Source organism: Lytechinus variegatus, chromosome 1 (genome assembly GCF_018143015.1).
Source record: "Lytechinus variegatus isolate NC3 chromosome 1, Lvar_3.0, whole genome shotgun sequence".
NCBI lineage: Eukaryota > Metazoa > Echinodermata > Echinoidea > Temnopleuroida > Toxopneustidae > Lytechinus > Lytechinus variegatus.
This window is the reverse complement of record NC_054740.1, coordinates 19,425,585-19,438,696: the sequence shown is the minus strand read 5'-3', so window position 1 is coordinate 19,438,696 and position 13,112 is coordinate 19,425,585. Positions and strand designations below refer to the sequence as shown.

The 13,112-nt window shown below is 36.0% G+C and overlaps 1 protein-coding gene across 1 annotated transcript; it reads right to left on the bottom strand.

Moving 5' to 3' along the window:
- Window positions 1-3,071: 3,071 nt before the first annotated feature.
- Window positions 3,072-6,483, bottom strand: LOC121408411 (beta-1,3-galactosyltransferase 5-like). The gene has a single exon (XM_041599889.1). It carries the CDS (start codon window positions 6,311-6,313, stop codon window positions 5,198-5,200), a length of 1,116 nt encoding a protein of 371 aa, XP_041455823.1. The 5' UTR covers window positions 6,314-6,483; the 3' UTR covers window positions 3,072-5,197.
- Window positions 6,484-13,112: the final 6,629 nt, after the last annotated feature.

The following is a 13,112-nucleotide window of genomic DNA, read 5'->3' as shown; positions in this document are numbered from 1 at the left end:
TATACTGTATGTGTCAGAGGGGAACGGTTCTCCCTGATAATAAGTTGTCTTTGATAAAAGAAGTAATGTCAGATAAGAAATATCGGTAAAGAATTTCGAAAAAAATCAAAAGATAAGAGAGGTTTGAAATTGCGAAGATTTGAATACATGACTTCATTATTTGAACAGTTTCCCTATATTTCATAACAGAAATTACATAAACTCGTGTTTTTTAGTGGAATATGATGAATACAAAATTAATTCTTTCCTTATAGAATAGGGTATCACTGTGTTTCTGATGAAATATCCACCAAACAAATAAAATCACTAACAATTTTTGTTTTGAGAAAATAGCATTTTGTATCACACGACATACAAAGAATCTGCTCATCTATATGACGTCACAGAATAAACTAAAATTATAACTGTTTTTCTTGGATGGATTTACATCAAATCCTTATACCCCCTAAAAATATCATTCTGCTCTTCTTAAAACAAACATGGCGAACTTCCCCTTTAATAGAGTAGGCACTTAATCAAGTTCATGATGGTGATGTTTTGATTTCGATCATCATCTCACATTGAATTAGAATACGATCCTTTTCTATAGACAGCATAACATCAATCTCTCTTCATAAGAATCGAAAATTCATATTCAGAGTGAGATTAATTTTAGCCTCGAGAAGGCAACTGTTCTTTCGCAGTTTAAAACAAAATTTCCAATATCAATACGTGTTGATAACACAAATACATGTAGGTGTGAATATACGTATAATATATAGCAGAGATGCATGGTCATTGACGCATACATTCGTAATTCCGAAGCTTCGTAATTCCGAAGGTTCGGTTATTCCGAAGGTTCGTAATTCCGAAGGTTTGTTAGTCCGATAACTAAAAACCTTATTACGTTTTAGGACTTTCGGAACAACGAACCTAATTTCGTTTTCGGATTAACAAACCTTCGGAACAACGGACCTTATTTCGTTTTCGGATTAACGAACCTTCGGAACATCGAACCTTATTTCGTTTTTCGGATTATTCTGAATAATGCCACAAATGTTCGGATTAACGAACATCGAGGTATAGGCAATTTACGTGTTTCGGAATTACGAAGTATAACCCCCACAAGAGCCTTTACATGTAGATGCATAGAACGCCGCACAGTGGGTCGGGGTACGTGAAACAAAAGTGCGCCAAAAGCCATTTTGGGCAATTTCAGATTTTTTATTTTTGTCATGCCCAGCTGAAAGACAACACTTTGACGAATACTTCAGCAAAATATTTCGTTCTGGAATTTGTATAAAGGTCGTTAATTTCCTACATCAAATCGTAAAATGTGACATTTTGCGAAATGCCTTGGTGGAAAAACATGCCATTTCACAGGAGGTTTTTCAAGTAGGAATCTGAAATCTCATCCATATAATCCGGATAGAAATAGTTTTTTCGTGTGAAAGGGTTCAAAGTAGATAAAAGATACATTTCAGGAGGTTTATAGGATAATTATTCCTCGAAATAGGCTGATAATCCATGTTTTTGCATTTACATTGGAAAAGTTTCGAATTCCGTGGGTTTCCGTTTAAATGATATCATCATCCAGGGTTCCCACAGAAATTTGAAAACAGAATTCCATGACTTTTCCATGACTTTTCCATGACTGAATTGCTGCTTTTCATGACTTGCTTTCTGGCACGGTTTCCAAAATCAGACATAGCAGAGTATGATAATTAAGTATGAGAGAACTTTGCGAGACACGACAAAACGGAAAGCTTCCATAGCCATGAGGTATATGCAATTCCATGACTTTTCCATGACTTTTCACAAATTTTCCAAATTCCCCGACTTTTCCCTGACTTTCCAGGACCACAAATTTTTCCAGGATTTTCCATGACCGTGGGAACCCTGATCATCATTTTGCCAGATATATAAGCTTTAAGTCGATACCAAATTTAGCTGCCCGTTTTTATGTTAGAGCCGATTTTACTTGACACAACACCCCCAAACTGTTCAAAAACGGTCATTTTTATACCGCGCAGTCATCACAGCGCACAGTGTGGGATGTACATTGTCGTTCATTTTTGCACGGCGAGGACTATAACGATTCCACTTCCATTCCATGAAAATTACATAAATCCCGGCATAATGCAAACAAAATAAAGGTTGATAATGCATATAAGGGCTACCCGCCCCTCTTCCAGATATAAAAGTTACTTGTAGAATAATTTTAGCCAAAAACCCTCCTCATAGTAAAACATTCGTGGTGTTATATACTCTGCGTTTTACCGAAAACTACACCGCTTGATAAAGCACGGTTAATATTTTTCAGATTTTTCAGTATTTTTTAAAATCTAATCATTTTGATGCCATAAAATTATTTTCATGATCTCTACACACTTTTTAGGCATGTGAGAAGCATAAACCAACAATCACTCTGGTCAATCTTAAAGTTACACATAACACAAAGCTTATATACTACACATTGTTTAGCGTAATTTGCCTTTTCACAGATGGTTTTAAAGGAAACCAAAACCCAAGAAGAGAAGTAATCTTATTGGAAAGAGTAAAATGAGAGGAACAATTTAAAAAAAAAGTTTCATTAAAATCGGTTATGAAATAAGCAAGTTATGGGAATTTGAAAACTCTTGTACTTTCTATGGGCATCCTCAAATTGGCAAACATGCTTCAAAATGGCTGATTTTGTGGACAACTGTCCATTTGTTTTGTACACAAATTTTCACATTTTCCTCATTATCTTTCAAATTGCATCTTGCCTCCTTCTGAGAACAACATATGTCATGGGAAAATATAATCCACACCATATTTGCCAAGGTCAGGAGGAGATAATGTGAAATATGTAAAATAAAGGGGAAAATCTGAAAATATGTACAAAACAAATGGAGAGTTGTCCACAAAATCAGCCATTTTCAAGCACGTTTGCCAATTTGAGGATCCACATAGTAAGTACAACAAGACTTTTTAATTGTCCATAACTTGCCTATTTCATAACTGATTTTGATGAAACCTTTTTTAAATTGTTCCTCTCATTTTACTCTTTCCAATAAGATTGCTTCTCTTCTTGGGTTTTGGTTTCCTTTAAGTAGCCAATCAAAATTAGGTATTAAGGTGACATCTTATCGGCGTTAAATTATATTCAGTCGATTCTACGCCCATTAAATTACCCATAACCAACATGTGAAAATAAAAATATAACATGGAATATAATTTTGGCGCACTTTCAACTCATTCTGGCCCACTGTGCGCCGGTAAGAACGTCCGATCTATAATGAAGGACGGCGTTGTCGGTCATTTAATTAGTGGTCTCCGATTTTCAGACAGCCTTGGTAATAAGAAATATCTTTTGATACAATTGTAAATAATGTGAAACAAATGTGAAACGTGGTTTCTCATGTATGTCAAAGGTATGGAAATGGGATAGGACCTCTTTTCGCGTCTGTAAACACATCTTTAAAATATCTTTACAAAATATGTGTCAGAGAATAATATAATTAATTTCCGAAGCGCATTTATTAATCATAGATATCGATATGAATTAAATCAAGATTGCAAACAATAATTAGAGTCTACCCCTTCTATAAAACGAGGGCCAAGTTTCCTTATACAGCGCACATGACAATTAACTGCCATTTCAAATTCAAAGGGCTAATATAATTTTTGTATTATTATTATATTAATCCACCAGAAAGTGAAAAGAGCAAATTCTTATAACTATTTGCTCATGAGTAAATAGATTAATTCTGGAAGACAAGAGATAAAGATTCAATTTCCTTGATTTTTTTGCGAAGAGTGAAGTTAATGGAAACTCGGACCCGGTTTCAAAAAGACTTACAACTATGGTAACTTTGCCATTGCAGTAACCACCATGGAAGCCTTGAGTTGTGATTGGTTGCTGGGCTGTGCCACCATTGTTCTTACCAAATGACAAAGTTACCTTTTTTTTGTGAAACACCCCAGATCGGTTGTATGACTTACAATAACACATCATACAATGGGCATTTTCAAGTGAACATGAACGTGACAAAAAATTACTCAGCTACAGCAGCATCCGAAAACCAAGCAATTCTTACACACAAAACTCGAGAAAATAAAATCCGTACCAGTTGTATTCAGCAAAAATGTTAAGTCAAGTGTGGTCTGATCACATTTTCGCATTAATTCAAAATACATTTCATTTGGATTACGTACTGTTAAGCAAAGTTTAAACTGACTCAACTTTGTTCATGAATGAATACATTTCCTTAGTCATTCTAATAACAGGAATGTTTAGTTCTTTGGAACAAAAGGTCCAATTGTGACTGTTCGAATTATGCGTTCGCATACTGGATTCAACAAAATCTGTACACAATGATAAATCTAAATACTATATGATAAAGTACTTTATCTACCAAATGAAAATAATACTTTTGAAATCATAGCTCTTAAGCGGTTAAAATAATTATTCTGCGTTTAATTCTTAATGTGTTTAGTGAGACAATGGTATATTGTAATTTACATTACAAATAGGCCTACACCATCAATAATGACAGATTATGATATAAACAGAAATGACGATAATACTGGAAACGAAGATGGCGATTATGATAAGAATAAAATAGTTATACAAATTTTTCTTTTTAGTGTTTAACCGTATATGTGCTTGTGTACTTTTAAATATAGGCCTATTTATTTGTGAGGGGATAACCCAGTAGGCCCCTACCTTCACTATTGTTATTCCTATACTGTATGATAATCATATATTCCATTTTTTGTAACACTTCTTATTGAAATGACTGTAAAAACTCGATAAAAATCGAAATTCTATATGGCTTTTCCAGTTAATGTCCAGTTTTGCGGGAGAGAAAGGCAAGATGGAATATAAAATCAACCAGGAAGTGAACAAGATTAGCTTTGTTCCAGAGCCTTGGTAAACAGGTTATTCAAGAAAGCACTTGATCAATACATTGGTCACGGTGGCGGTGTTGGTCGGTGCACTGCAGGTGCGATTGCTGCTGATGATGACATCAAGGTGTTAAGCGCGTCGATGAGCTTGATACTCCGGTCAACATTACTTTTTTGCGAAAATGACTTTTCTAATATTTCGGCTAAAAGAGTTCAACTCAGCAATTGGGTACAATAAAGTTTGACAGTATGTAGCACATATTTCCTGAATCAGGAAACTCCCGGGAAATCATCATCATTATTATATACTTATATACCTTCATGCTTATTTCTGGTACCTATTTTCAACTGCCGTCCATGTGGTCATCATGTTCATTGCATTTCCATTTACCCCCATCACATAGTGGTCCTGAACCTTCAATGGTGCTCTTGATGGTGCATGTGTATGCTTGGTCTTAAACCAAACTTTGATATCTTGCATCTCTATCCCCAATGAATGTAAGAGTATACCACAGTAGACATCATCCCAGGGTGCAGGAGGAGCAATCTTCTGAGAAGCTTGGTAAAGAAGGTGAGCCACCTCCCTGGAAACAACATAACCGTATCCTCGAGGAAAGGGTAACCAGCGATCAGCCGAATACAATTCCCGTGGAGTGTACCACTTATCACCAGGATCGCGGTGCGGAACCCAGTTGATAGCTCGCTCGGCCAAGGCAAACTTCGAAAGAAACGTCGAAGATGTGTTTGCTTCGAGATCATTGGCAAGGTTAACGACGTCGACGATGCAATCATCATCTGTTGACATTACAAAGTAAGTATTACTGCAGGATGTCGATGCCCATTTGAAGCCCATAATAAGTTTGATGGTTAGATTGTAGTAGGTATCTATGAAGTCCTCTTGAAGAATATCTCCGTGTAGATCAGCCTCCTTCTGGAGATCAACCTGTGCAACTGAAGTATGTGTACTTTCTCTTCCAAGTAGAAATATAATAGTTGCAGACACATTATACTTCACTATCCCCTGACCATACGTTTCTCTGATCATATTCCTCTCTCTTATGCTACTCATTCTTGTCTTGACGAGGATAAGCAAAGTTATATTTTCCGACTGCTTGCATTTATTCCGAGGGTTAATGAGGACGCGATAGCCATGCTGGTCTATTTTGGACTCCCAATGAAATTTATTTCTCCAACCAAGTGCCTTTCTAGAGGAAGGTTTTTGGATCGAGGCAGGGGTTCCTTTGACTTTGTCACCAACATTATCTGGCATGCTCTGTGTAGTAGTAACATGGCGGTCTATAGTAGTCGTATCATCTTTCTTTTTAGAACGAGTTTCAAGCGGACTATCCAGATGCAAAATTGTTGGCCCGAATAAATAGAAAAATGCAAACACCGTGTAAGCAAGAACGATGTAAATTATTGCTCTCTTTTTGGACAGCATATTTATTTACTAGATTGGGAGGCCTGAAGAGAAGATTTCCTCGAAGTCGTTCTGCTGGGTCTGCTCTACCAACTCGAGACCAATATGCATAAGAGGAAACGAAGTAAAGAGATGCCGGAATATGCGTTAACGAACAATGATTTGATGAGCTGATCTTTGTATTGAATTTGGTTAAATACAAATGAATAGCCCCAGCCACGTTGTTCATTGATCAGTCATACCTAACCACCAGACAAAGGGACTGCCCCTTTTTTGTGAAATCACAGTCAAGCTGTATTTCTGACAGGTCTTTGACTTTGTTCAATGTCACCGTTTTCATGAATACCTTTTGTGGATCTTGTATACAGGCCAAGGGCGTTGGCTGGTGAGCATGGAGAGGTGCACATCCTGGTGTGAGGTAGGGTAGAACTGCGGGGGTGCACATCTTGGGGAGGTGAAACTTAAAAAGGGATGGTCCGAGCTGAAAATATTTATATCTAAATAAATAGAGTAAAATGCAAAATGCTGAAAATTTCATCAAAAACTGATAACAAATAACGAAGTTATTGAATTTTAAATTTATAAATATTTTGTGAAAACAGTAGTATGCACATCGTCATGAATATTCATTAGGTGGGCTGATGATGTCACATCTCCACTTTCCCTTTTCTTATGTTATTGCATGAAATCATGAATGTTTCTTTTCATACATGTGTCTCCATTTTGATAAAATAGGTTGCGGCAATAAATAACTAATGCACTTAATCAGTTGCCAATCCAATTGTTTTAGTTCTTGAAAGAAAAATTCTGAATAAACCTATTTCCTATAATAAAATACAAAAGAACAAGTGGGATATGACATCATCGGTCCACCTAATGAATATTCATAAAGACATGCCTGAAACTGTTTCACCGGAATAATTCAAATCTTTAAAATTCAATAACTTTGTTATTATCCGATTTTGATAATATTTTCAGCATTTTGCTCTGCGAATTTTACTTCATTGAGATATTAATATTTTCAGCCTGGAATATCCCTTAGACCCGAATTCACAAAGGTGGTTTTAAAATCCCACGGTTGAGTCGATGGTTTATGCAGATTTCCTGTATAAATTACGCTTAATTTAGCGCATATCGGGTGCGTGTATAAAACATGTCCAATGCTGATGCGCGCTTTTGTCACAGTGCGCCAAATTGACGCCTGTTACCATGGTTACATACGTTATTTTATTCATGAGTCCACTGTTTGAAAAGTGGACTCATGAATAAAAACAGAGGACTCATTAATAAAAAAAAAATAGCATTGATAACCGCGGCAACATACAGGCGTCAATTTGGCGCACTTCGGGAGCTTACGTATACGTAAGATCGTATCTCTTAAATGAAGCTCTGGCACATGAATCATGACGAATGTACCCAACCTCAATCCATTATTTTAACTTTGTTAAAATATATGTCTTTTGGAGACCCCGAAGTGGCAAAACTGCATTCCCCCGCGGCATTCCCGCTACTTTACAAAACCAGTTTGACTTGTATTATCGACTTGGAAAAGACAGATGTATGAGACATCAGTTAACATGTTTCCTGAAGATAGTTTTTTTTTTGTTTATTTAAGCCTAAGTCCACGGGAGCCCTCCGAATTTACTCCATCCCCTCTCTGTATTTCGACACTAAATAAAAAAATATCGTGTTTAAAAGCCACCGGCAAGGCAAATTGCGTTTTTTGGTTTAATAAAGCAACTTATTATCTATATTTCATATTTATCTTTATTAATATTATTATTAATGTTATTATTATTATTATTGTTGTTGTTCTGCAGTTTGTAATAATGCTCTAGCACAGTAAAGGCTATAACCCAACAGGAGCATGCCTAGGATACCCTTTCCCTTTTTGGTTTTATGTATTCAAAAATAGTTTATTGTCTTTAGAACTCTTAAAAGATTACTTTTGTTTGTATTGATATCTTGGAATAGATTGAGAAGAAAATACTCTACAATTGACATGCAGAAGAGCTGTAGTACATTGAAAAATGAAGCCACACGTAAGCTCTATAATACTCAAACCCCGTTATTGCTTCCACTCTATTTTAAATTTAAATATTTTCAGAGCCCATTCGGAATAAAGATACATTTCTACTACACAGAGTAAAAGCCTCTTTACTTTCTCCTCTTGAAAAAAAAAACATAGAAGGCATTGTCCCGGGGGGCCACTTCCATTCACGAGTGGATACCATGCGCGACCATGGGGTCTCGAAAAGCACCCTAAACACGTAATTTCCATATTCTGAAAATGCACCCCTTAACAAGTATTGGCGTGTGAAACCCTACCCTTAACAAGTCTTGGAAACAAAACGATACTCTTGGCAAATATTCCCTGAAATGAACCCCTAAACAAGTACAGGAATGTTTTATTGTTACGGGTCCTTCGGTCGTCGGCTTTACCTTATTTGGTTTAGTACGACCCCACCTTCTACACCTCGCGCAAATCGGACTCTAAACACGTAGTGTTGGGGCAAAAAGGACATCCTTTATAAAACATTTAATTTTGTTTTATCATCCCCGCAAATTCGACCCTAAACACGTAATTTCCCTCGCGAAATAGATACCCTTTTTTCATTATTTTTGTGTTTTTGACACCCTTATCACGTTACGAACGTAACGTGCCCTATCGTGAAAAAGACATCTTTTTTACGTGTTTTTTTTGGTCGCGCATGGTATCCACTCGTCAATGTAAGTGGCCCCCCCCCCGGGGGCATTGTTTTATATCGCATAAAATAAGTTCGTGTACATGACGGTGGCCTGTCGAAGTTGCCCAACCCTTTATTTTGTTTTGACAATATCGTCTAAATGAAGCCCTCATCTGGAAAAGGGCACTTATTAAAGGCATCTACATGATACAGTGCGTATCAAAAAAGTTTACACTTTGAAAAAGCTCTGGGAATTAAAAAATATACATTATGTGAGTAATTTTTTCACATATAATCTTGGGTTTGGTTCTCATCTATCCAATGAAAGTAAAGGTTTTGACAGAATGTTACACTTGAGTGAGCACTGTCCATTTTTGTAAAGCTCGCAGAAATCTGTTTGCGCAGAAATGCTCGTTTTCACGCAGTGTCAAGGGGAAAGGGCGAAATCAAACTTACCCTGCGATACATTTTTCCTACATTTCCCTTGCACTTTTAGTCAATTAAGATAAAACAGATACATTCAAGCATTTTAAAACAAATTTGCCACCCAAATTGAAATTTCAACACTTAGTAAGCACAACTTTTACCCTTTTTGTGCCAGCTGGATCTGAGGACATAATTGAATCTGAGCACAAGTTTACATCAGACATCTCCAGCACTTTTTCACTAAGTTTTTATTATTTTTAGTGGGTTGACATTTAATTTTTTTATTATTTTAATACTTGTTTCTCCACACTTTTCCCAAGCTTAACAATCATTAACAAATTGAAAATCAATCCTAATTCATTTTATGTAAATAACAGCTCAGTGTAAATCAAATATCGTCTTGATGGCCTTGGTGTGTGGGGGAGTGGGGCGAGGCGTAATGCACTCTTCGAAGTGTATTGGGCAAGGAAACAAGTTAAAACAGGTCAAAGATATCTTCAAATCAATTTTACTTGCTAAATTCTACGTGTTCTTCATGATAATGGTTTAGTTTTATTCGCATAGCTATTTCAAAGTTCTGCGCAAATCATTTTTCACTAACTTTTCAAAAGTAAGCGGTGCTCACTCAAGCGGAAATATTTTTCGATATTTATATCGTCATTTGCTTAAATGGATCTGTACCAATGTTAATAAGTGGAAAAATCTTCAGGATATTACAAATGTATAATTTTACAGGATTTTTTCAAAGTGTAAACTTTTTTTTTGATACGCACTGTATAGAGGAAGCCCTGGTACTTGGAAGCGGGGGCTGAAGCACCCGCAAGATTTTCCGGAAGAGGGGGGGGGGGGGGGGGTGCTGCGTGTATTATTCTCGATAGATAGCACCCCCTGGAATTCCGGCAGATGTGACAAAAAAAAGAAACGTTACCCAAAAAACTTCATTTTGTAGTGCAATCCTTTTTGTTTATTTGCCTGTAAAATTAATTGATGTAAATTTGAAAATAAAAAAAAAGGTTCAATGTAAAATTTTGGTCCCAAGAAATTAAACAAGCTTCAGCCCCCTCTTCCCAGTGCCAAGGCCTCCTCTATATAATGTAGATGCTGCCTTTAATAAATGCCCTTTTCCAGATGAGGGCTTCATTGTCAAAACAAAATAAACGGTTTTGGCAACTTCGACAGGCCACCGTCACGTACACGAACTTATTTTATAAGATATAAAACAATGCCTTCTATGTTTGTTTTTTCAAGAGGAGAACGCAAAGAGGCTTTAATGTGTGTAGTAGAAATGTATCTTTCTTCCGATTGGGCTCTCAAAATATTTAAATTCAACATAGAGCGGAATCAATAAAGGGCCGTGTGGCTGTTCTTCAATTTACCAAAGCTCCTCTACCATGTCTACATGTCAGTTGAAGAGTATTTTCTCCTCAATCTATTCCAAGGTATCAATACAAACAAAAGTAATCTTTTAAGAGTTCTAAAGACAATAAACTATTTTTAATACATAAAACCAAAAAGGGAAAGGGTATAGGCATGCTCCTGTTGGGTTATAGCCTTTACTGTGCTAGAGCACTATTACAAACGGCAGAACAATAATAGTAATAATAATAGTAATAATAATAATAATAATATTAATGATAATTATAATAATATCAATAATGATGAATGTAAATATAAAAATATAGATATAAAAGTTGTTTTATTATACCAAAAAACGCAATTTGCCTTGCCGATGGCTGTAAAACATGATATTTCTTTTTTATTTAAAGTCGAAATACGGAGCGGTAATGGGGTAAATTCGGAGGGCTCCCGTGGGCTTAAATAAACAAAAATAATTTTTTTTCAGGAATCATGTTGTCTGATGTCCCATATATCTGTGTTTTCCAAGTTGATAATACAAGTCAAACTGGTTTTGTAAAGTAGCGGGAATGCCGGGGAGATGCAGTTTTGCCACTTTGGGGTCTCCAAAAGATATATATTTTAAGAAAGTTAATATATGGATTGAGGTGGGGTACATTCGTCATGAATCATGTGCCAGAGCTTCATTAAAGCGGTAACCTGCAAAGCAATGTCTCCTGTAAATTTTCCAAGAGAAACAAATTAGAAACAAATAAAACATTTTACCGATACCGAAATGCATTTTGCCCGTATATAGCACAGATTACGGTGTCGCAGACACACCAACAAAAGCGATACGAGAAGCCGATGGAAGCTAATGTCTTGAGATTGTGTTATCTCGAATGACATACCATTGATCGCTTTATTGCCCGATTCGTGAGTGTGACTGTAACATAGAGGTTGTTTTGGTCTCGTTTTAGCGCAATATCACGTCATACATTTTGACATATTTGCCCTCTTTCTAAGCAAATTAAGACACTAATACTGTCATGAAGCATATCGATGTTTTCGCTAATATATTCTCTTTCATGTAGAATGTTGACATTTTGTATTAATTGCTGTTATTTATAAAACAGTTCAGGATTCTTGAAAAAATACTCTGTTTTAAATTATAATTTGCATAATTTATGTAAATTAGGTAATAATAAACAAGGATATCCCAATTATTTTATGACAATTTTCTTCCCTGTCTTACCCTAAGTCTTTATTTCCAATTTTAGGGCAGTTCTGGTGAAATATATATTCTGAATTACTTGTTTATACCATATCGACATAATATGCAAATTTATGCAAATTACTTGCTTATTTGCATAGATACAGCGTGTCTCTTTGGATGAATCTTTTTCTTTTGACTCAAGGAACATTTTGTGCCAAGTGGGACATTTTGTACTAAAAAATGCAGCGTTCAACCTCTTAACAAGTCTACTATTAAGTACATTCATTACCATCAAAGTGGCCCACCGGTCCTATGCAAATACGGATGGAAATAAACGTACCCTTTCATCTGAAACGGGCTGATAATATTCAGTTCCCTTCCCTGATTAATTCCAAATTCATTCTGGACATTCATTGATACATAAAATAACATAAAACAGGGATTCATAACAATTAGGGGCCAACCACGTCTAGTGTCATCAACAAAAGCAAGGGAAAACATAAAAAAACATAAAAAACATCTTAAAACATTAAAATCAAAATTTCACTGCCATGAATAAATATTTAGCAGACGACAGACTCGAACGCATTGGCAGATTGGCTAATTATGATATAATATTGACCTATCGTTCTGGTAAGATGATTATAGATGCTGGTGCTTTGTCTATAGACGCCCTCCTCCACACCCCCATGAGTGTTATGAAGACATAGAAGTTTGTTTAATCCCCAAATATATTTTGTTTCATCCCGGCACATAGGCTTTTGAAAATCCCCATATTTTCAAAATTTTGGGATGGAAATATACGTCACTCTATTGTACTCCAATATCGAGGGGCGCACGTGTGAAGATTCGAAGCCGTCGCGCGGAAAGTAACGTAATATTTCACCAGATAATTGACAACAAGTTACTAAAATTTACAAATTAGACCAAGTGGCATGTAGACGAAGTGGATATTAGACCAAGTGGAAATGAGCTGAAATGGAAATTAGACCAACGGCACATTAGACCAACTGCAATATAGACCAAATGAATAATGGACCAAGTGAAGGTTGGACCAACTGGTATTAGACCAACCGATTATTTAGACGAACTGGTATTAGACTAAATTGAATTTCATTGGTAAATGAGCACTGTAGGTACTTTATTTGATTTTTAT